The following is a 25669-nucleotide window of genomic DNA, read 5'->3' as shown; positions in this document are numbered from 1 at the left end:
AAATAGATTCAGGGTGCGCTCAGGTCCTGCTTGGAGAAGCAAGAACTCTCTTGCTGTTCTCTGCTTGTGCCCGGACACTTCTCGGGGAGGCTCGCCCTGCGGTGTTTTGGCCCCTGGGTGGCTGCCTGCAGAACCTCCCCGTTCCCAGGACACAGCTCCTGTCACACGTCCCCCACACTGCCATGCGTCCCTGAGCTTCTCCTGTCCATTCTCCCTGTGACCACACATGCTTGTGTCTTTCCTCCAACTGCTGTTCTTAATTCATTTTAGTTATGGAGGATATGAACCCCCTGTAAAGGTTAGCGTGTACTAGACTGACCGCACACGCTCACCACCCCCTTCAGGAAGGCTCAGTTCCTGGCCGGTCTGGTCGCCTTCAGACCTCACCCAGCTCCCACTCGGCTTATGTGGGAGGAAATCCAGCAGCCCAGTAAGCACTTCCATGTTTACCTCTAAACAACCCGCACCAGACGCCAAGGACTCGTTGCTTTGAAACATCACTGCGATACCTTCCTCAGACATGAGTAATTATAATCCTGTAGTGGTTTCCCAGATTCGGTCAACGTCCAGCTTTCCCGATTGCTCGTGATTTCTTTTTAACAATTCGTGTGGGCTTGGATCCAGATAAGGGGCCTGCATGGAAATGAGTTCATCTGTCTCTGAAAAGCCCACCGAGTCCTTCTCTCTTTTCTCTCTTTCCTTGAATTTTGTGCACATGTGTTGCTTCTTTGTTGAGGAATCAGTTTTGGGGGAACGGTGTCCCACAGTCTGGTTCCGTCTGCGCTGGCTTCATGGTACAGGTGCCTTGTGCTTTGCCAGTGGCCGTGAGGCTGCCAGCTGCGGGTCTGCCCTGGGCCGTGTGTGTGTCCGTCCTACTCCTCAGCTCCCCCTGTAAGACGTGCCACTCCGCCCCCTTCCCTCCCAGAGCCTCCCCAGCGAGGCCAGTGCCATACACAGTGAGGGCAGCTCTGGCAGGGGGCGGGGGGCTGCCCCCGGCAAAGTGTGAGCTCCAGAGCCCGGGACGTGCGGTCCTGACGTACATGCGTGGCGGGAGGCAAGGCAGACGGGGCCCATGATTAAGTCGTGTCTCAGCAGACAGACCCACACACACACGAAGGCAGAGGTGAGCTGGGAGGCAGCTCGGTGCCTTCCTTCCCTATCCCACCGTCCTCTGCTGTCACCCCGGGGCACTGGGTGAATAGTTACGGCCATGACCTCTCAGGCGATGCTCCTGTCTCCCCAGGCCAGTTGTCCTGGGACATCACGGACCCACGTCCAGCCCGCACGCACATCTTCCCATGCCAACTGCATTAAATTTCCTGCAGAAACGTGAAGATTTCATAAGCCCAGATTTTAGTTCATGGCCACAAGATGGGGAAGAGGAGGAACTTGTCTCTGGATCCTAAAGAATAAGGTTGAAAAGACAAGAAGGGAGGAAGAAATGCTTCTGAGTTCTACTCGCTTTCTTTCTCACCGAAAACTAGACAGATGTGGAGCTGAGCGAAAGAGCAGCTTGCTACCCCACCCTTCATTTGCACAGAGCGCGGAGTGCACATCAGAGGAAGGCTTTTCATGTGTTTAAGTAGGTCGGAGCAGACCACAGACAGGATTGAAAGAAAATTAGGATGCATTTTATTCTCTGAAATGGCTCTTGTTTTCCTATTTTCTCCCTCTGTGGACAAAGCATCTAAGGTCAAACTTTTAATGAATGTCATGCTGGTTGAGGGCTGATGGCAGCTCTGAGCTCAGGCAGTTCTCGCTACACCAAGGCAGGAGGTGCCTCCAGCCCCGGGGCAGAGGGGGGAGGAAGGGAAGAGACGTGGCAGGTGGGAATGTGGCTCCGTGGCCCCTGACCCGTGGCCGCACCATCCCCAGTACCCCCCAAGTCCCAGGCCTCCCCACCCCTTTTCTCCTCTCTTGGTTGTCTTCACCTGGCTTGTGGTCTAGACCCACAGGTCCATCCTGGCGACCCTGCGGTTTTACCCCAGCTTTATTTATGCTGCTGCCTCAAAGTCAGCACCTCGTTCGGCGCCCGAACTAGGAAGCACTCCGTACTGACACGGTGGGAAGCAATCCGAACTAGCAGGAGAAGGCAGTGGGGCCATGCGAGCGCGGCTGGGGGCCGCCAGTCACCAGGAAGCACCTTCACCAGAAGTGGAGTGAGCCAAGCAGTGACTTGCTCTCCCGCACGCGGCAGAGGTCCGGCCTCCGAGGACAAGCTCAGTGTGGACTGCATGAAGCTTCCAGTGCGCACAACAGAGCTTCTGAAAAATGCCATGTTTCCCAATTCCCTGTGCTCATGGGTCATGTCTGTGGTCTGGGAAGACCACCATCTTTTACCAAAGAGAGCTCAATTATTATTTCTGCACTAAGCGTTTGAAAGGGGTCCGGGCAGACACACAGCAGCGGCCATGTGCTTCCCTGCGATTCAGCAGGGAGAGCATCATTGTAACTATGGGCTGAGGGTGTGCATGTCCATGGGGACGAGGCCGCCCCCCCACCCCTCCCCCCGCCCACGGTGCCATACCCTGTCCTCCCACTCATTTTGCACACCGCTCGCCAGTCTGTGCCTCGGTCCGCAGTCATCTGCTCGGCTGACTGTCTCTGACCTGCACACCCCACAGGCTTCAGGCTGGGCGACTGCTGACCCGTCCCTGCCACACTCCCTCACCTGCAGCTGGGCTGACTCTCCATGGAGACCCTGAGCGGGGACCACCAGCACCCCTGTCCTGGGACCAGGTGGAGGACGCTTGGAAGCCACGAACCGAAGCTGCTCCAGTGTCCCCGTGGACAAGGGAAGAGTGTTTCCTGACATCGGAGGGGTGGGCCAGCCCCCGGCCTCTGTTTGCATGGGACCCCCGTGTCGTCAGGATGGCTGGGGTTCCAGAACACAGCAATCAGACAAACATCCCAGAGAGCCTATCCATATGAGAAGAATGAGAGGCGTGAGTGATGTGACCGGCGGCAGGAGGCCTGCGCCCGGTCACTCTGCCCAGAGTGCGTGCTCACTGCAGTATAGAGGGAAGGCGTTTGTTTCCAAGCGGCCCTGGTTTGGAACCTGGGCCAGGGACTGCCCATGAGCTTGGGTTATGGTCATTCTGAGGCAGCGGTCTCACTTCCAAGCCTGTAGCGAAATATCGGGCCTGGGAAGCATTTCTGGAATCCCTCTAAAGCCACTTTGGACATGAACTCACAGCCTCGAGAGGCCACAGACATTGAGCCTGGGTCCCATCTGTCCCGTCCCACATGGAGCTCATTATCTACCTGGGGCCAGTCTGCAGAAGCATCAGGGGCTCTGGGGTCGGTGGGGTCATGCAACTGCTCCTGTAACCAGACACAGGCCTCCTGTACCCCCACAGCCGTTCCCAGCGACGCGTCACCTGGGGGAGCGGCTTGGCATGGCAGCCACACAGAAATTTCAGTTGGCTCCTGGCCTGTTTCCTCAAAATGTAGCAGTCTCTGGGGCAGAGTCTCACGTCGCTGTTCTCCCACGCGGTGTCTCCATGACAAAGCTGGCGAGTCCCCTACGGGGGGTTGACCTGGAGGGCTTGTAAAGTCCACGATGCCCACCATACAGGTACCAGTGTCAGGGGAACCTGGGTGGATCTGGAGAGAGGCACCGTGGAGACAGGGGCCCCCAGGGGCCAGAGTCCTGGCTGGGCGCAACCCCTGCAGACCCCAGACCCAAAGCAGGAAAGAGCCACGCAGCATGTCCCACAGCCACCCTCCGCCAACTCGGGTCAGGAATCATGAACATCAGGCCCACAGAACTGCCGCCCGCACTGTGTCCCACTTCAGCGCTTCGTCCTTGGAACCTGCAATCGTCCCATCCCAGTGACAAGCACTCAGGAAATGTTTGTTGAAATAAATTCTTCGTGGGAGGATGTTGGGGTTCAAGTATCTGCTGGCCCGAGCTGAGCTTGTGGACATCAGAGTTTGCAGGTCGATTCAAGACCGTATGATAAAGGCACCTGGAAAATCGGAAGTCATTATATAAACCCACGCTTGTGCAGGAGTGAACATCCAGTGTCATCCAAGTTTACAGGTACCGACGTTGCCATCGTGTTTACAGTAGGAAATCCAAGGTCACTTGTGACAGGGTGAGAGGGCCCTGGGGTGTCAGGTTCCTGGATCCAGAGGAGAGACTGTTTCTTGAGGAGCGGTGGTTTGCAGGCAGCGCCAAGGTGTTGGCCGAGTGCTGGGGCGGGGCTGCCCCCCCCCCCCCGACTCCCGGCCGTCATGTGCTCCTGCTCCATCGTGTCCTGGCCTTAGCGCGGAGGGAAACAGAAGCAGCTGTGGCTGAAGGAAGCGAACTGGACAACTGAACAGTGCTGCAGACGAAAAACCAAAACACAGAAGGAAATAAACAAAAAGGCACTTTCCAGCCACGCTGAGGAGACTCGGGTCCCGGGGCTGATTTGGGGCAGCATCGCCACGATCCTGCCTGCCAGGATGTGCACACCCCAGCAGGAGGCCTGCTGGTGTCCGGCGTCTCTCCACAGCTGGTGTTGGGCTAGACGGTTCCCTCCCAGTGAGGGGCTAGCTTGCGTATGGGGACACTGAGCAGCGTCCCTGGCCTCTGCCCGCTCATCGCCAGCAGCACCCCTATTTTGGAGACACAGACGTGTCTCCAGATGTTGCCAAATGTCCCAGGAGCAGAAACCCAAGCCCCCACCTGGGAACCACTGGTGTAACCAAAGAGCATGAAGCTTACAAGCAGGTGGACTCGGGATCCTCAGAAGCCCGCCTTCTCCCCTGGGCAAGCACGGCGTCCCCTTGCAGCACCTCCCTGCACCCTGTGTCCTGCCTTCTTCACCCTCCCCATCTCCAAGCTCAGCGGAGACCTTCCTACGAGAGTCTGCACACGTCCTAGGAGATAGGCATGGTAACCTTACCATGTGCTCTCCAGACTTGGAATCGTGAAATTGGTGAAACAACTTCCCTGTCCATAATCATGGCTCCTAAACTCATCGAAATGAGTGTCTCATTTATAATAATAAGTATTTTATCATGTCCCCTTGACTATTCTAAAGTGAACTTAGTATTACGACCTACACACACTATTTGAAATATGTATGTATCCAAACGTTAATATAACAGAAATAAAAAGAAGATAGCTTTTAACAGAAAACATGAACTCTAATACAAAAATAAGCACAATGGCAAGTGTGTAGAGATTGAAGTATTGAAGTACTCAGAAGCTTGTTTCTGGCTGGTGATTCACCATAATTCGGGGCTACCGATTAGACGGATGGGGGCAGTTATAGAGGCTACTGGGTTAACCCACCTGCTGGGATTTTTGGAAATGGTAAAAAATTCTTGGTAAAACATCAAACCAAAATTCTCCCTTCCCTTTTTTTACATGGTTAGCTGCATTTCGGAAAAATTCGTTGTTCGTTAAAACTTTGCAAACACACACACACACACACACACACACACACACACACACACACAAATCCTTTGCTTTACATATGAAGTGGAGTTAGAGTTAAGGCTCAAGTAACTGTAGACCGGAAAACAGACTTTCAAAAATATGGACATGAGCCAGTTCTTCATTGGGTGGGATTGCTTCACGCTTTCCCTAAAACTAGCCTCGCTGGCCCCTGGGTTGCCGGTAATGCTTCCCAGGTGTGTGCCAGTCACAACTGTCCCATATTTCTGCGATGGCCCCCGGAGCCTGCCCCCACTTAGAGCTGTTGTCCTTTACTGTAAAAATCTGGGTGCAGAAACCCAGCTGTCTTGCTCTTTATTCTAGCCCCAGTGACGAATGCACTTGGTATGTATTTAAAACAAAACACTTGTTGAACGAACGAAGAAGACATTTCCCTGCAGGAGACACGATGCTGGATGCTATTTTTCTTCCTTGATTTCAACACCTGAAAGAGAATATTATGACAGAAGCCCGGCCCCTTCCACCTGTGCCTTGCTGCTTGACAGAGAGGGAGCGTGCTTTAACACGCAGCGTCGGAGTAGCCTTACAGCAAGGAACAGGAGGTTCCAGAATGGGCACTAAAGTCAACCTCAGGAAAACGCCTATTTAGAAATTACAAATATCACTCCCCACGATATGCAGGTAGGTAATTAGGGTAATTGATGATCACTGTACGTAGCAAACACTCCGAATTGGATTTGCAGAGGTTGGTAGCTGTCGTTAAGAGAACGTCATCTGTATACTCGCTCCCTGCAAACTACGAAGCCATGCAATGTTTGCGGTGGACGTTGGGCCTCGTGTGTGCCTCCGCTGCGGGGTTTTGACGCTGTGATGCACCAGAAAGCTCTCTTGACTAGGCCCTCGTGCCATTTTAGTGAGGCTATTCTGTCTTTTGCTAGTCTGGAGGCATATGCTTTGGAATCGGTGTTCATACCCTGCACTTGACTCTGGTTTACACTCTCTCTCTCATTGAAATTTCTTCTGTCAGAGCCTGCGAATTGGCTTCTTAAATCAGAAACAGAAAAATACAAGCTGGACTCATTTGTTAGTTAATTCACCGACTGCTGGGGGGGAAAAAAACTTAACTTTTTTTTTATGGAAACGTTTTTAATTCAGAGAAATTTTGTAACGCTGCCAACAGGAATGTGTCTTTGTGGCATATGGCCCTTCTCCATCTGTCCCCGGCCGGCCTCCCGTTCCTCCCCGGAGCTGCCGCCCAGAAGGATCCTCTGTCCTTGGCGGCACAGGGATGGGAGCTTGTGCCCGTGTGCACCTGCCTGCGGGCCAATCCAAGTGAGTTAGAACCCCAGGCCCTGCCTCCAGGAAGCCTCCCCAGACCCCCTCTTTGTCCACAGCTTCCGCTGACCCCTCGCTTCCTCCTCTGGGCTTGTGTCTTTGCCCCAATTAAATCACAATCCATTTCATGTCTCCTCTGCTGAAAAGTATGAGGAGAACTGTCCAAGGAGCCCGTAATCTCTCTCCCAGCGATGACCCCGCTCCATCTTCCCAGCTGCGTTTCCATGCATAATGCAGGCGTGTCTATTTTTAAGGTATAAAAAATGGAGTGCAGACGGTACTTTAAAAATTGCTTTCTCCCCCGTGAACCTCTTTCCATGGCTAAATGCATATTCTTCTGCGCGATTATTTTTGGGGGCTGAGCAGCACCCATTGTGTGATTGTGATAATTACTGATACTTCCTCGTATAGGAAGGACCCTGCCCAAGTTTCCTCCTCGACTGTAAAGCGTAATTCCCCAGCCCCTGGCACCGCCTCTCACTGTCTTAGGAGACCTTCCCAGAAGCCACATCACGGGGCCAGAGGCCGTGAACAGGTCGGGGTCTTCGGATATCTTGCTCTATGGACATGGCCTCGTTCCTATCTCCGCGTGGAGACCTGCGCAGGGTGCCAGGCCTCGAGGAGCTCAGCGAGGCCCCGCTGGGAAGGCCGCGAGGTTAGAACTGAGTGACAGCCTGGGAGTTTCTGTCTGTGACACCCGCCCCACATCACGGCATCTGGGTCAGCCACACCTCGCGTTCCTGCTACTGTTCCGGGAGCTTGCATGGACCCGCTCAGGAGCGTGCAGACAAGATCCATCAACGCCATCACCACCAGGGCTGCGGGGGTTCTGACATTGTAGACGCCCGCTCCTGCCACCCCCATGTCTTGGCTGGAACGGCAGAGTTCACAAGGCCCGGGAGGAGCTGTGCTGCCCTCGGTCTCGCGTGCTGGGCTGGAAGACGTCCATCTGCCAGAGCGATGCTATGGTCACGTGTTCTAAGGAGATGAGTAAAAGCAGGGCTTTTGCACGTGGGTGTGCGGAACCTGGCGGGGTGCTTGACCAAGTGGAAGGACGGAGGATTCCTGCAGGTGCTCTGCAGACTCTGCGTAAGCATCCAAACACTTTGCAACAGGGAAGTCCACTCGGAAGACGTTTTCAATGTGGGATTCTGTCCTTTTCTTTCTCTGTCACCTGCAGCGTGAAGAACGGGTCGTGTGGGCCCTTCGCCTCGGCGCTGCGTATGACCTGTGCCACGTACACCAGTGGGGTTCTCCACACCCAGATGCTGCCTGCCACGTGGGTTTGCTTTTGTAAATGTGACTTTGACCGAAGGGGTCAAGGTCATCCAGAGCCTCCCCATGGCCATGCAAAGCTGAGGAACACTCGACCGTGGACGGCTCGGAACGGGAACGCTGGGAGCAGCAGGCGCTGTGCTAGTCCTGTGACTTGTGCTGGTTGTAGAATGAGGAGCTCAGGTTCCGGGTGTGGTGGGTAAATATCAAAGTGCTGACCTGCTTCCTGGTCTGAAGGCCCAGCCACCCTCAGGCTGGGAGCCTGGTCCAGAGCCTGGAGTCTGCGGTGCATGTGGGGCCTGCTGGGTGCAGGCACGTGGCCTGTCAGGTCTGCGACTGAGCACAGGGGTTCTGCACACCAACACCCCTCGACCTCCAGCCTCCCCCACTCCTGTACCCGCTGCCCCTGGGGGTGAAGCCCCAGGACACAGCCCCGTCCTCCCCTCTGCTCTCCCAATCTTCCTTCTGCGGCTGTCCTATTCCCCATCCTGGAGGACTCCTCCCCCACCCCCAGTCTTCTCAAGGACAATTTTAATTTCCTTTTATACCAGAAGGAAATAAATCTAAAATGTAAGCAGTGTTGTTTTGTAGGTGCTGAGATTACAAGTGGTTTTCTTTTCCTCCGGCGTTCCTCGCATTTTGTCACTCTTCCCATGTTTAGCTCTCACTTTTATAATGGGGAAAAACAGTAATAGTACATGAATGTCCTTTTGGGCTTTGAATGACAGCACCAGCAACCATCCATCTTACGCTCCTCACTTCAAACGGTAAACGGCCGTAAGGAGCGTGTCTTCCAGGAATGGCAGAGCGTCTGTTCCCCGGAAGAGCCCCGGGCTTCTTGGGACCCCTGATGCATGCGTGTGTCTGTTCTCCCCTAGGTGCCTCAAGACGAGTGGGCAGGGTACCCCACGGGCGCCAAGGACGAGGAGATCCCCTGCAGGAGAATGCGAAGTGGGAGCTACATCAAAGCCATGGGCGACGAGGAGAGCGCGGAGTCTGACTCCAGCCCCAAGGCCGGAGCCCCTGCTCAAGCCCATCGGACCCCGGCCACTGGCAGACCTCCAGACGTAAGACCGCCTTCCTGTCTTCCCTGTCCAGACGCAGGCCCGTCGTAGCTGCCGTCAGTGTCTGAGTTGCGAATGTTAGATTTGTGGCCGTCAGTTTTCAAGACCCTTAGAAAAAACAGTCAGACGTTTGGTTATTTACTTGGGCGGTTTCCACATCAGCTCATCTTAAAGCCACTATCGTAGCTGGTGTGGTCCATCAGGATGTTCTCAGATCGTGGCAGTGAGTTCCGCCAGGGGCGTGTTTGTGGGAATGTGTGTGCATGTGTGGAGATCTTATAGGGAATGTCTTGTTTACTAAAACTTTATAAGCGCATTTGTAGGCAATAGGATTTTTGTAGGGCAGGGGACAGCATGGATTATTAGTTTTACAAGTACAACAGCATGTGCTTTAAATGTTGTCCAAAGATAGGTTGCTGATACATTTAACTACCTCCCAAAGTATGAACAGGGAAAACTATTTGGGAAAGAGATTATTAACATGAACTTGGAAACAAGGCTCTTAACACCCGCATTGCTGTGTGTCTCTGGTCCCACAGCTAAGTTTAGGTGTACAGTTGACCCTTGGACCACACGGGGCTTTAGGGCAGAGCAAATACATTTACAGTACCGCACTGTGTGTATGGGAAACAACCCACATAGAAGTGGTCCCACACTATGCACCCCTGTGCTGTTCAGGGGTCCGCTGCATGCGAGAGCTCTCCGGCCTCACCCCCCACAAGCTGTCGCCGTCCCACATGAAGGTTCTGTCCCCAGGATCTGCGTCTTTGTGCCTTGCCTCTGTTGCACAGAGTTGTCACCATAACCCGTGAGCAGGAGGATGGAGCCCCAGACCGAGGTGGGATCTCTGTGTCACCCCTCCTGTGCCTGGTGCGCACGGCAACAAGCAAAACCGTGTGACTTCCCAACACCTCCAGTTAGTAAGGGTAGCGTGCAGCATGCACGATACAAATTTTAAATGGCAGCCAGATCTTACTCTTCACCGATGCAAACCATGCCTTTGTTGCCCCGTTCTGTTAAATTGCACGGCGATCGGGTTGGGGAATGCCGCATAGGATGTGGGGTGTGGCAGACGCCTCGGTCCGTGTCCCTGCACGTGCGTCTCTGCTCTGCCTTACATGGATAGTCGGGTTCGTCAGGGACAGACTGGGAACAGAGCCCCTCTGGGGACGGCATTGATGTGCTGGCGGGGCATCAGGGATGGCATCGGGGGCGGGAGGCATGCTTGAGCGAAGAAACAGTCGAAGGTGTTGCCAGAGCGTTGTCCTGCAGGACGTCAGAGGCAGAACAGCCCAGATGCGAACCTGACCGCCACACCAGCAGGCAGGCAGCGGGCCAGCCGCCGGCCTCCCCACCTTTCCCCTGGGGTGCGTAGTCACACGTGCACATTAGGAATGACCGTAACTCTCCCCGAGGACCACCTCAGCCAGGCAGCCGCCGTGCTCAGCGGCTCTGAGGGCTCAGGCTGGGGTCCGGGGCTCGGGGCCCCTGGGCGTGTGGCCACTGACGTGAGCTGACATTTTGAAAGTCTGTGATTCCCATGATTGTGTATTTTTAAAGCAAACCACGTGAAAGTAAAAAAAAACAAACAAGCTGTGTTTTAATGGTGAGCAGGAATCCGGTAGTTTCAGGATCAGGAACTTGATTTTTGTGTTAACGAGTCCCCCCCCACCCCAATGCCCTCTCTGCCGGCCCCCCATGACGAGCACTCCTTCAGCATCCCGTGTGCCCGTCCTCAAGCTGTCCTCGGGGCATTGATCTCACATCACCCCGCGGCAGGTGGAGACCCTGCCATCCCTCGCACCTCCTCACCCAGACTGGCTGGGCCTCGTACCAGGAGCCCCAGGGGCAGTGCTGACAAGGCTGCATTAGGAGTTACGTTAGAACCCACGCCTTCACCCAGGACAGTCAGAATTCCCTCCGGAATCCCAGAGTGATGAAGAGGCCAAGGCCGCCTGACATCGTAATGCAGATACTGAGTGTCTACGCATGCGAGCCAAGCTGGGGTTCACACGCTGATGGCTCCTGCGTGCCAGTGAAAGTTGGGGGAATGAATAATCCAGTGGTGCCCCTCCCGGTCCTAGTCCGGGTTCAGCCCCTCCCCCACTCGTGGCCTCCACGCGCCGTCCGATCCGTCCGCAGAGATAACCTTGCAGTTGGGCCGTTCTTCCCTTTCTCCCGTAACTGTCACTCTGTTCATGCTTCCAGCAAGTGTCAGGGCACTGAGTTCCGTCTATTAAGTGTGCAAATTACGCTTTCCCCCACGCCTGACCTTGCCCTGGAGGAAACGAAATGGGGAGAGCAGTGCCCCGTGAGAATGTCCACACGGCACCGTGCCCAGCAGGGGCACTCTGCTGATTTGCCAGGTGCGTGGAACTCCCGGAAGTCACTCTCTGGGGTTAACATATTGAAAATGCAAGTTAAACGACTGGGAGGTGCATTCATTAAGTTGTTACTATTATCGCCTATCAGCATCTGAGCACATTTTACATTGGTTTAGAATTTTGTGCATTTCAATGTGATTTCATTAATTTTCATTTTAAGTAACATCACAGAAGCTCAACTATTTACTCGGGGAAATTATAACTTTGCCCATTTTATGCAACAGAACCCCAACTCGGAGAAAGGTGCAGAATGTCACAGAAGTGACCACGGGTTTGAAATGAAAGGAGTGATTCTAACCCTGTGTCCGGAGGGAGAGTGTTTGCCTGAGGATGGCAGGAGCGTGCCTGTGGGGAGCAGCAGGCATTACAGGAAAAGGAAGGAGTACTTCAGTATTACCATGGGGTCAGAGGAGCCCAGGGGAACCTAGGAGGGGGTTGGCTGGGAGTCCCAGATTAGCAGACCAGGTTCTGCAGAACAGACAGCTGTACAGTGCCCCTGTCGGTCACCTCACCCCCGTCCCCACTGCCTGTGACCCTCCCACCTGTGGTCCCTTAGTACCAGGGACGCTCACCGCTGCTGCAAGAAGTTGTGCGGATCATTGGAATCAACTGAATCTGACATTCGTGATAGACTACGTCAATAGACCATCTTTATTCTAGAGTTTATTCTATACCCAAAGATAGTGAAGCAAACCTGATGGTTCTTAAGTTGTATTTAAAATATAATTGAAGTCATCCGACCTCACGGTGCCCTGAGCATTTCCCCCTTCTACACCACAGAGCCTCATCAGGAGGGGCTGACTGACAGACGTTTCCAGGTGGCAGGCCGATTCAGGTGCTAAAAATAAGAATTCACGTTTGCTGACCCCCACGGGGTTTGGTGCGCCTCTGGTGTGCACGGACAACCTCTAGCAGCAGTATTCAAGGATGCAAATCAAACAGCAGCATGAACCTGGTAATTATACTTTAGTCCCAATGTGACAGGTGTGGATTTATGTTCTTATCTCTGAATCATCACACTGGCACACCAAAGCCTCAGGAATTGTACGCGCCTCCCCTGTCACAATAATGCTCGTAGAAAATGAACTGTACCCGCAGCTCTTTTTCCATCTGCATGGCTAAAGACCTAGAAGAAAATTGGATCTCTAATTGGTTGTTATCAGTCCTTTTAAGCCATCAAATACAAAATCCCTTCTGTAAGGCCTGCAGATTTTCTCCTTCAAGATGCTTGACCTCTTGCAATGGTGATTCTGTCGAACACAGTCTTGCCTTTCTGCTGTTAACCAAGAAAAAAACCGTCCTCTCATTTATAATTGAGCATACGTCCTCTTTGTATACATAAGGACTCCTTATCTTCACCTCACTGCGTTCTTGAAGAATAGCAAGTAAGGGAAAGGCTTCATTCTCAAAAGAAGAATGCAACACAAACAAACAGCTGAAATCCTGCACACGTGTCACGGTGCCTTCACACACAAAGTGCTCAGCGGTTGGGCAGACTCATCAGGAGAGTCAGACCCTGTGCCTGGGACAGACCCTGTCCACATGGGACACCAGCCGCAATAATTACAAGTGAAAGGTAAGTTTCAAGTTCCTACTGAATCCGATTTGCTGGGTTTTTAAGGCAGCTTGTGTATTTGTATTAGATACTGGATTTGCAGAATTTGTTTTTGATTATTAGGAAAGATACACCGACTGGTTTCATTTGGTGGCCTTTGGGGTTTCGTTTCTTTCTTTTTTTTTTTTTTCTGGTTAGTTGAATTGGAAGTCAAAGCTCTAATAATTCTGAACATCTCTGAGTCATCTCTCAGGAAGGCGGCATTTTAAATCTATAGAGGAACAAGGACTTATTTCAAGAACTATGTAAAGATAAATTCAGTTGGATATGAGATCTAAGAATCATATTGGTGGACTGAGCTTGGGTGGCTCAGTTGGGTAAGCGGGTGACTCTTGATCTCACCTCTGGTCTTGATCTCAGAGTCGTGAGTTCAAGTCCTGCTTTGGGCTCCATGCTCGGTGTGGAGCCTGTTTAAAAAAAAAAAGTATCATATCAGTATGTGTGTATTAGATGGTATGTATGTATCACTTACACATGTATGTGTGTATGTATATATGGTGTGCGTATATGTTTATACACATATGTGTGTATATGAATGTTTTGTAATTTTCAGATGGAGAAGACATATACAAACATTATTCCACAGCGAGAAGCTACAACATAATGACAGATGTGAATTCAAAAAATTAAAAACTTCCTTGTAATAAAAGCAAACCAACCAACCAAGAAACAAAGTACTGTCACCAGGATAAAACAGTAATTCAAACCTGAAGAAATGTTTTGTCATTTAAGTGACACAGGTTTATATTCTTAATATATAGAGAGATGCCTTACAAACCAAAGAGAAAAATAAACACCATTATATAAATATGGATAAAGGCCAGAAAAAGTTTATTCACATACCTTAGAAATCACTAAAACTTTCCAGAGAGTATTTTAGCGTACCATTTAAAACTAGAAATATAAAAACTTATTCCAAAGAAATTCCTGAAAAGCACACAAAGTTGTACAAAAGTACGGTGGTGTTCACTATTTTGTTGTAGATCATCATGAGAAATTTTCGATCACCGAAACGCCCAGCAGCAGAGATTAGGTCCCACTTCGGGGAACCTACCCCCTGGACACGCCTGCACCTGTCAGGAGTGATGTGTGCAAAATTCTATTCATTACAACGCTGTTAGGAACAGCCAAAGTTTGCCCCCCGGTCCGCTGCTACGAGGCTGACTGAGTCGTAGATATGCAGACACTAGACTACTGTTGATAGAATATACTAGAACACTGTGCACCTGTGAACACGAGTCAGACTTGTATGTACTGATGTGGTGAGATCCAGATTATATTACTTTTAAGAAGCAAAGCGCAGAACCTTATAAAGCATGCCACTTTTTGTATAACACAGATGGGGAAATAAGAAAATTCCTATCAGTTTGTGTTGCGCGAAGGAACAATGGAGGACTACGTAAGGAGCTAATAAAAGTGGTTTATGTCTGAGCGGTGAGGGAAGTATTTGCAGCGGGGGTTGGGGGCGGACAGCCTGCTGTGTACCTTTTCCACATCACGTTAACACCTTCACTCACACGGGTATGCTGTCTACTCAACAGTATAACAAGATGATTCTTAAAAGTAGAAAATGTACTAAACGAACTGTGATTCATCCGTATGTCTGAGTACTAGGTGGCCGGTAAATATAACAAGGTGTCTTCACAAATCCACATAGAATGGTGTCCGGCAAAGTAGTGGGTAAACAAGTCCAGTTCTGCCTGGGGTGCAGACAGCTGGAAAGCCCAGCCACACCACCCTGACATGGGGAGAAAAGGCTGGACAACATGAGACCACAGAGCAGCAGGGCCAAGGCTGCAGGGCAGCCCAGAGGCTCCAGGAAGGACAGGATTCGAGGGCTGTGCCGTGTGGAGCGGGGTGTGCTGAGGAGGGCTGTAGAGCGGGTGAAGATGTCAGCCCGGGTGTTAACAAGCTGTGTAGATCCTTGGGAGCCCCAGCCCCACGGGGCAAGCACAGGCCCCCACTGTGCTCCCCAACAGCCCTGTGCTGGGTGGGAAGGGGGCTGGAGCTGGAGAGAACCCCTCGCCCCAGGCCGCCGGGACAGCTGTACAGCCAGCGACCCCCCACCGCTGCAGGGAAGGCCCCCTGCCCTGTGACTCCTGCCTGCGCCACACTTTCCTATGGAATGAGGCTGTCAGCCACTAGAAGGGGCTTGGGTAAACCCTCGGGGAAGGACAGAGGAAAACCCTCCATCCCCATTCCTGGGTCCCTGATCGTAAACCAGTACTGGAATGGCTGTCCTTCCCCTGAGAAAGGCAGGAAAAACTCGCACAGAAGGGCTGGTGCACGGACACAGCAGGACACGGCTGCTGTGTGGGAGGCGGGGGCCCTGGAGAAGCTCCCCTCTCTGCATCAGGCTCACAGGGCTGCCAGCAGCCAACACTTTCAGCAAACATCCCCCTGCCACCACGACAGGGGAGCAAACACCAAGGCACAACCGACTGGGAGAGAGGACAGTGTGAACAGAAACGCCCTCACTAGCCCAGGCACCTGGCAGTGGGAACACGCAGCCATCTCCCCGAGGCTTTGGCAGCTGCGGCGGGCTCTCAGGCCGGCAGAACACGAGCTGTGTCTGCCCCCGAACATGAACGCTGCTTGCCTCTGCCGTTCTGCACGTGATGACCAGCGTTCTTCCACCAGAATTCAGACGCAGTAAAAGGAAATAAACCCACTCTCAAGAGATATCAACCCAGAGAACTGAAGGGACAGGGACAGTGAAGCAATCAGAGAGACCCTCAAAATACCTGATTAACAGCAAAAGGCCTAGTGGAAGAGGTGGGCTACATGCATCCATAAATGGGCAATCAGCAGAGAGATGAAACTCGTGAGAAAGGCAGACAGAAATAGTGCAAATAGAAATCATGTCAGAAGTAAGGCTTCCTGCTGATGAGCTCATCAGTAGACTCAACGTAATTGAGGAACACATCCACGAACTTGAAGGTAGGTCCACAGAGGTTACCAAAAGGAAACTCAAAGAAAAGAAGAGTGGGAACGAAAATGGAAAAGCACGTGCAGGAGCTGCGGGGAAAATGCCCGACATGCCAGCACACACATAACCAGACCCCAAGAGCAACCGAGAAGGGGGAGCAGGACCAAAGGAACATTCCAGATACGATGCCTGAGGATGCCCCAAAGACAGTGAGAAACACTAAATCACAGACTGAAGAATCTCAGAAAGTCTCAAGGAGGATAAATACGAGAAATAAAACCCCGCACATATATACACACATTGTATTCAAACTACCAGAAACCAAGGATAAAGAGACAAGCTCCAAGACAGTTGGAGAAAAATAAAAGACATGTTGCATACAGAGGAACAAATGCTTGGGACAGACGTGTCGTCATAGAGTGTTGGAGCCAGGAAACAAGGAAGTGACGTCCCCCAGTCCCTGAGAGAAAACCCTCGTCAGCCTGAAGGCGAGATGGAGGGAGAGGCTTCTCGTGGACAGAAGCGAAGTCAGGGCTGTGTTGTAAGATCCAAGGTTGGAAACCCGTGGCCAGCACACTGTACCCCAAGAAATATTAAAGGAAGGTCTCCAGGCGCGCGAACGGAACCGTACAGTGACAGCAGACATAGGCTCCCCTGCAGGGAACGGAAGAGCTCCGCGTCTTGATCGTGACTCCACGATCTGCCAAAATTCACAGAGCGGCACCGAGAGTGGGGGCGCCGTCGGATCCAGCAGCTGAGCCAGAGCGGGAACACCATGTCTTCCAAAAACCAGAGGATGGGAGCTGATAGCAGGGATCTGTGCAAGCAGCTCGTCCGTGCTGAGAGACAAACTTCATTCCGGGACAGGAAGACGAGGCACGTAGGTCTGCCTCACTTCCCTTGTTTGGTGTGTTCGTATCCAGGCAACGTGAGACACAAGCTGTTTCCAAAACCTGCTCCCTCCCGCTTGGCTGCTGGTCGGGTAAAGCGATCCAGAGAACAGAAGAGAACCCTGCCTACCGGGTGACTGGCCTTGGAAGATGGGCTCACATGTCCTTTCAGGCTCATCAGCCTGCCCCAGGAGAAGGCAGCTACCCTTTTCTCCAAACGCAGACCAGCCTAGTCATTTGGGTAAACTGGTTAATTGCTCTACGAATGTCCCGGGATCCACCGGTCCATGAGAAATGGTCAAACTACTTGGCTTCTAGGGAGGAATCAGGTCTACTTTTGAGACTCAGTGGAGTCAACCTGAGAAAACTGTAGAAGAAATCATGGGGTGTTCAGAATATTCAGAACCCATCAGGAAAGGTGACTGGGGATCCCTCAGAGCTACTTTCCTCCTTTCTAGCGCCATCAATCTTGGCTTTTTGCTGTTTCCTGGTACTGGGGCTCCATTTCAGATCTGGGCTCAAAATCTCCGTTAGACCACTCAGCCACAGGCATCTCCCGAATAGTAACCCAAACCCTGCTTCTCAAACCCCAGGCCGATCTCCCCCTCAGCATTCTAGCTCTGACCGTCCGTGCACCCAGTTATCTTAGCCGAGTCCCATGGCAGATTCCTCATGGTCCAGCCCCAACAACCCATAAAGCCGTATTTCTCACCATTCCCGAACACTGAGGTCTACCTTCCAGCCCTACTGAACGACTCCCAGTTTGAAATGCACCACCGTCCCCAACGCTCCTGTGCTCTTGCTCACCCTTCCACGCTCAGCTCAGGACCACCTCCTCCTAGGAGTCTCCCTGGGTCAGGTGCCCCTGCCCAGTGCTCCCTTAGCGCCCCATGCTTACCGCTACCACACACTTGTTTGCTTCCCCCAATCACCTGTATACTCTTTGAGGGCAAGAGATGTGTTGTCGTTGTCATTTATCTTCGCTGTGTAGCACATTATACGTGCTCCATACCCACAGGATGAATGAGCAAAACCAACTTCTTGTGAATGAACGGCTTCTCAGGAATCCTTGCCAATCAGTTCGATTAAGGAACTGCTATTAAGGGCACCAGCAAAAGAATCATTTGTAAAGATTCTGAAAATGAAGATCATCAATTTAAAAAAATGTGTGTAAAGGTGACTCACATCCACCCAATTTCTTACACTCTTTTATATTAGTCCAGAGAAGGACCAGATGCTAGCCTCCTTGAAAATATCACACACCTTAAATGTGCAGCTCTTCAATTAATAGGACACCATATGCGCCCCTGGCGAAGGCTCGCTCTGCCACGGTTTCCACTGCCACCTATGGGCTGGCGATTTGCGAATCTTTCATTCAGCAGAGGAAACCAGGGGGAGCTCTCTGCCTCAGTGGGAGTCCCACCTCCAGACTCCAGGTAGCTGACAGGGTCTCTCGCCAGAGGGCGCTGTCAGAGCCCGAGGTAGGGGCCATCCGTAGAGTTGCACCTGGCTCTGGGCCCCCAGGCTGTCACCCAAGAGGGGCGCGAGCCCACTGTTTGCAGAGGAGGGTGGGTGCACGCGCTCAGCTTTGCTGCCTGTTTCTATTTCCTCCTCTCATGGATGAGTTATGACGACCCGCCCTCACACATCCTCATCTATCATGTCTGGTAAATTCCCAGCATTCTACCTAATTTCCTCTCTTGTGTTTTCAGTGTGCACACTGACTCCAGTCTCATTCTGATTCTTTTCCTCTTGTTTTGATGTTTTTTCAGTCACATCAAAAACTAAGAAAAAAGAAAGGCAAATGAAAAATTCCTCTTTTAAAATTTCATGCTTTGGTGATTCTATCCACTTTTTCTAGATTTCTAGTGTTTTACTTCGAGAGCTAGGTTTTAGCCCTCAGTGACTAGTACTGTTGCTAAGACCCTGTCTGCTTTTGCTCATTAATACTCATTCAGGCCATCAGCCCCCTGGGCTGCAGCACAGTGCTTGTCCAGCCTTTTTATGGGGAACCACACGTTTAAGTCCAGAGTCTACAGAACATATTATTTTGTTAAACCAACACTGCCACTGCACATGCAGACAAGGAATGCGGGTCTGGGTGGTCCTGTGCAGCAAGAATTCTCACAGTGACCTGCGTCTCGGGAAGCTGTAGCACTGAGCCCTCACAACCTGGCCAAGAGTGGCGTCTGTGCAGTACTGGGGCCAGCCTCAGGATACACCACCAATCTGCTAATTCAATTAATTATTAAATTGATTTTTTAACTTGCATAATTATTTATACTCATGGTAAAAAGCTAATGCAACACAGAATTATATAAAGTAGAACATCATTCTATCTCTCACATTCCCATGTCTCCAGGAGTAGCCATTGCTGACAATTTTGTGCTGTCTAGCCATTTTTGTATGCACATAAATGTATATATGTACCTATTTTTAAAACAAAAATGAGAACGCACTGTGCATATTATTATAACGTCCTTTCCTTTTTTTCTGTCCGCTATTCTATAGTTTTTTATTGCTATCATAAGAAACTGCAAAAAATTTAGTGGCTTAAAAAAAGACAGATTTATCATCTGAAAGCGCTATGGGTCAAAAGTCCGACATGGGTCTTACTGGGCTAACCTTAAGGGGTCAGCAGAGCTACGTTCCTTTCTGAGAGCACTGGGTGGGTCTGTCTCCTTGTCACAGTCTTAGAACTAAGGCCTCCATCTTTGCTGGCTGTCAGCTGAGTCCCTGGACACCACCACACGCATGTGTCGGCTCATGGCCCCCGCCTGTGTCTTCAAAACCAAGTGTGGTGGGGGGGCCCTTCTACTTCTCCAACCTCTCCTGCCTCATCTCAGTCATTGTATCTCTGATTTGCTCTGCCTTCCTCTGCTTTGAAGAGTTCATATGATGACACTGGGCCTGCCTGGATAATCCAGAGTGCTCTCCCCATGTCAGCATCAGGTGTCTACCAGCCTCAATCCCATCTGCACCCTAATTTCCCTTTTCCGTGTAGCATAGCACATTCCAATGTGTAACACCCCGGGTTGAAGATCATAGGGGTCAAAATCCTGTCTATACAGCAATCCCATGCCTCCTTCCATGGCACACCTATTGACTAAGCACATTGTTTTTGTGTTTGCCTGGATGTCAGTGAATTGATGGGCTGTAATTTATTATTCATTACTTTATTGCCTTTAAGTTTTCATTACTGCATATAATGTTGCAAAGAAGATATTTCTCTGTGATTGTGCAGCCACCAGCCCTGCTTATTGCCAGGATAGCATCATAGGGGAATTCTCTTGGGATATGTCTGCTTCTGAATCTTTATCCTTGTCAGTAGGCTAACAAGAATCTGACTAGCATGGCGGTAACTCCAAATTAGTTTTATTAATGGATTCATTTGTACCCTTAATCCATGAATAGTTTAACTCGCTACTTCTGTATAGGCCTGAGGGGTAAGCATTCTGTTGAGATTGTCCTATTGCCCAATTCCCTAAAAACATAACAGGGCACTATCTTAGAAAGAGCATACTTCTGAAGAATAGTTTGAGAATCTCCTAATTTAGACAGAGTAGCCTTATCCTAAATATTGGTTCCTTTGCAGAAATCCATTGCCAATCCATGCATCTCTAGAAACCATTCAACTTCAGGACATAAGGGTCTTAGAATGTTCTTACAGATTGGCTTGTTGGGGACATAACTTAGGCTACAGCAGTCCATCAGCTTTGGGGCCATCTTGAGAAAGGAAGATGGGCATCAGGGATGCGGCTTGAGAATGTTGTAAGAGCCAGATTGTGCAATCAGCTCTTGCATTGATTGGTTTATCAATTTTCTGTTCTTTTCCTATTTTCTAATTCATTAATTGATGTTTTTGTTAATTTTTTCCTTTTTATTTCCTTAGATCCGTTTTGCTATTTCCCTTATTTGTCAGCTGACTGCCTATTTAGTGAGAGAGTTTAGACTATGAATATTCCTAAGAGTGTATCTTTTGCTGCATCTCATGTGATGAGAGTGATGCTTTCATCCTTACTACTTTGTAGAGGTTCTGCAATTTTGTTCTCATCTCCACTTTGATCAGGATTGAATGAGTTAAGTGAAGGAAAGATACACTTACTAGGATAAGTAGAGCCACTATTAATTATTTTTCTTCCTTTTAATTACTTTTTTAGACTTTTGTAGTGTATGATGTTCTTTAATATTAGTCATATTTCCCTTCTAGCCTTTTTGGCAGGGAACTAGAGATACATAAAATATTACCATTTTTCCTTTCTTCCCCATTTTTCCCATTTCCGATTAAATGTCCTCTCAATTTCCCCAGAAGTAAACTCATTCCCACTAACTCTCAAAGCTGCAAAAGGCACTTAATCACTCTTCGGTCTACCCATGAGCTATTTTTGTGCACTCTTCTGCTGTTCGTCTACCCCTGACATGTGCCTTCCTGTTCAGAAACTGAAGCATCCTCTCAGTTCTTCTCACAGCTTGTGACAGAGCTCTGACAGCATAATGGACAGAGAATTGTTCACCTTCGAACAGTGAAGGGTGTTGAAAGCATCATTCTCTGAACACAAGTCACTCTCTTCACTTTTGTAGACTTCAAAATGTCTAGCAGCACATAAGCATCCCCAGTACTCCTGTAACAAGTCAGAGAGCGTTTCTGTTAATGAGTCAGAATCCATCAACAGTTGAAAGGCTGTTTCCAGAGAACATGCTGAATGAAGAGAATTGAGCAGAGGCAAATCTATAAGGTTTGGGGGCAAAATTAAGTAACGTGAAACCCAACACTGAGCTTGAAGCAGCATTGAGTCTTTCTATATGTGCCTCTCCCAAATGTAGTAAAGAGAATTTGTTCTGCATTCATTGTCTTCTTTGGTGTGTCATACATGACATATGAATTCATTCATTTATTCATCCAATAAATAGGTGTGCGTTAAGGACTGAGTATATAAATAAGATAATTATCAAATAAATAAATGAATAAATACATGTAAAATGTAGCCTGGACATGAACTAGGCACCTAAATCTAAATAATTAATAATTACAGAAAAATTTTCACAGAGTTAAAAAAGTGAGTTTTTGATTAACTAAATTGCTTTTGAAGTAAGTATTCTCATTAGTATAAAAATGTTTTTAAAATCTTTTTCACTGAGAAATTTGGCAGTGCATATCAAAAACCTTTATGTTAATTCCAGTTATGGGATCCTAAGGAAATACTCAACTTTCAATAAAAGATTTAATTTTAAAAAAGAAGTCCCAGGGGCGCCTGGGTGGCACAGCGGTTAAGCGTCTGCCTTCGGCTCAGGGCGTGATCCCGGCGTTATGGGATCGAGCCCCATATCAGGCTCCTCCGCTGGGAGCCTGCTTCTTCCTCTCCCACTCCCCCTGCTTGTGTTCCCTCTCTCGCTGGCTGTCTCTATCTCTGTTGAATGAATAAATAAAATAAAATCTTTAAAAAAAAAAAAAAGTCCTAGAAGAAATTCTAATTCTTCACTATTATTTGTAGTGAAGAATTAATTAGAAATAGTAAACATCCATCAACATACAAAATGATATATTCACTTATTTGTCACCAATAAAAAATGTTTACAAAGAATTTTTCAGTGTATAACAAAATGGTTAGAGTATTTACAAGATTTCTGTACCCCATGAGGTCCCAACATTGGAATATTCCTAGCAAAAACTGCAAAGATTGTGTGGTGGGCAGAAGCCTAAGATGACCTTCTTCTGTGGTGAGTGTAGGTGGAACCAGTGCTTACCATGACATATCCCTCTCTCAGGCATGTGACTTAATGTGGCAAATGGACATTATCTCTGGGGGCTGGACCTCATCACATGAGCTTGTGAAGAGCAGTTTTGTCTGGTGGTGGCAGAAAGGGAAGCCAGAGATTTGATGCAGGAGAAGGATTGGACAAGCCATTCATGGCTAAAAGATGGGGGGGGGGGTCCACATGGAAAGGGCTCCAGGAGGCCTCTTGGAGCTGAGAGACTCTGGCCAACAGCCAGCAAGGAAAGGGGACCTCCTTCCTAGAAGCACAAGGAACTGAGTTGTGCCAACAACCTGCATAAGCCTGCAGATGAGATCTCAGGCTGTCTGGCACTGTGATGTCAGTCTGTGATCCTGTGAGCAGAGGACCCAGTCACACGTGCCAGACATAACTCCAGTTCTAGTGGGAGCTAAGACGTGAGTGTCACCTTAACCCTCTACATTTGTAATAATCTGTTATGCAGTATATTGGCCAGATTCTCCAGAGAAACAGAACCAACAGGGTGTGTGTGTGTGTGTGTGTGTGTGTGTGTGTAATGAGAGAGAGATTGATTTTAAGGAATTGGCTCATGTGATTTTGGGGGTGAGCAAGTCTGAATTCTGCAGAGCAAACTGGCAGGGTGGAGACTGAGAGAAGAACTGATACTGCAACCTGAGTGAGAAGACAGTGTGGAGACAGAGTTTCTCCTCTTTGAGGAGATCAGTCTTTTCTCTTAAGACCTTCAACTGATTGGATGAGGCCCACCCAATCTGGAGAGCAATCTGCTTTACTCAAACTCTGGTGATTTAAATGTTGATCACATCTCACTTCTGTTTCACCAAACGTCTGGGCACCATAGCCTCGCCAAGTTCACACATAAAATTAGCCATCACACACAGCCATAAAAATCTGATACAGGAAGGCACCAAAATATGAATAATAATCATCCCTGGGTGGTGGATTTGTGGCTGAATTTTATTTTCATTTAAATATTTTCTAAATTTTTTTGCAAAAGCATATATTAGCAATGACATAAGAAAAGATACTAAAAACCATTTCATTGTGTTCTAAGGCCCCCATAATCCTTCAGTGCTGTTTTTCCAATAATAATACTGAGTTTAAAAACGAAATATACTTATGTTGTAAAGTTACCATAGTAATAAATTTATGCTCAACAGCTTTATTAGACATTCAGCTATGAGTGGAAATATAATTGTGTGCATGTTTTAAAGCCAGAGAAGTGAAATTATCCCCGGTGGTATTCCCCCACACTTTTTTATTCCCCCCCCCCCAAACTCCGAAGTGTGTTTTAGACGAGGCATGCGGAGCAAGAATACCTGGAGGCATGCACGTCGTTGGGAGTGCTTGGGGTCGGTTGGCATCACCAGGTCCCCTTTGTCTCTGACGGAGCAACATGAATGAGCTTCAAGAATTTCTAAATTGGAGTCTTTCACAAATCACTCCGATTTCAACATCATCGTGTATATTTTGGGGGACAGCATCTGTATTACTTCCCTCAGGGCTGCCTGCTATGGACTGAGTGTTTGTGTCCCCAAAATTCATATGTTGAATAACCCCCAAGGTGGTGGTGTCAGGAGGCGGGGCCTTTGGGCAAGGATGAGGTCATGAGGGTGGAGCCCCCAGGAATGGATTAGTGTCCTTACAGAAGAACTCCTGAGAGCCTCCCACCCCTTCCACCATGTGAGGACACCACTAGATGGCCATCTAGGAACAAGCTCTTGTACCACGAGATGGCCAGCTGGTTCCTGAGACAGCAGATCTGCACTTTCCGTGACCTCGGACCTCCATTCTCCAAACAGTGAGAAGTCAGAGTCTGTTGTTTATAACCCCCCAGCCTGTGAGAGCCACCCGAACTAAGACCTTACCGTGCTGTTAACACCACCACACACGGAAGGGCTTAACACAGCAGAACGTAAGCCTCCTGTAGGTCTGGAGGCTGGAAGGCCAAAATCCAGGTGTTGGCAGGGCTGTGCCCCTTCCAGAGCCTCCTGGGCGTGCTCCTTCCTTGTCGGCTCCAGCTCTGTGGCCCCACCTGCTCCTTGGCTTGTGAGCACCTCACTCCAGACTCTAACTCCTTCTTGCGTGGCATCTCCTCTGCTGGAAGGATCATTCCTATTGGAGCGGCGCCCATCCTGCTGAGCTCATCCTCACTAACCAGTCCACAATGATCCCATTTCTGCAGAAGGTCACGCTCCGCACAACTCTTGGTGGGGAACACAGTTGACCTCCTAACAGAGACAGCCCCCACTCAGCCACGGTAAGGAAGCATGTATAAAATGGTGCTGATCCAGGTTGGTGACTGTCGAACACTGTTTCTGAAGGTGATTTCAATCCGCGTGTTACTTTTTCATGCTGGGTCTTTGGCCAAACCTGTAACAGCTGTTCTCCCATCCCACAACCAGTGCAGTTCTGCCGTCAAGTACCAAGTGCTCCGTGTCCCTCAACCGCAGCCTCGTCTCTGGCCCACCCTTATTCGTGTGTCAGTCACCTCATGCAGGTGCTCACTGTGACTCATTATGGACACAGATAACTTTGCCTGAAACAAAGACAAATTCATACTCCACACAATAGTTAATTTTATTATTAACTGACTGTAATTATTCTGCAAGAAATGTGGCTGCCCAAACTCACATCCTACCACTTTTGCTTAAGAATTGACATCCCCCCCTGCTGTGCTCAGGGCCTGGGGGTGGACACTCCTCCTTGTCGGTCCCATGTCACCTTCTGAGCCACACCCCCACATGCACCGCTTGGGACTGGTGGGATCCATCCCTTGACACCGGTCCTCCACCTGTCCAGGCAGCCATCTCACCTGACATTGAAGGATGGAGCAAAAGATACATGATCTAGTCTTGGGATAGCTAAAGGATCCTCAAAACACTGGGATCCTCAAAACACTGGGATCTACGTTCTTGCCCTGCCATGCTTGGGAACCACCCCGGACCATCCTGGCAGCAGTGGGCAGGCTAAGGCTACTAAGATAGCCTTGGTCCCTACAGATGCAGGCATTTAACACCACCCAGCTCTTTCC

The 25669-nt window shown here is 49.8% G+C and overlaps 1 protein-coding gene across 1 annotated transcript in view; it reads left to right on the top strand.

Moving 5' to 3' along the window:
- DLGAP2 (DLG associated protein 2) overlaps positions 1-25669 on the top strand; it is a 114314-nt gene that overhangs the window by 1854 nt on the left and 86791 nt on the right. The window contains 2 exon segments of the mRNA XM_008708849.2: positions 8881-9011; positions 9013-9069. Of these exon segments, the coding sequence (XP_008707071.2) occupies positions 8881-9011; positions 9013-9069 (188 nt within the window).

Source organism: Ursus maritimus, unplaced genomic scaffold (assembly GCF_017311325.1).
Source record: "Ursus maritimus isolate PB19 unplaced genomic scaffold, ASM1731132v1 scaffold_28, whole genome shotgun sequence".
Taxonomy (NCBI): Eukaryota; Metazoa; Chordata; class Mammalia; order Carnivora; family Ursidae; genus Ursus; species Ursus maritimus.
Note: the sequence above shows the minus strand (reverse complement) of the source record. Positions and strands in the feature narration are given on the sequence as shown.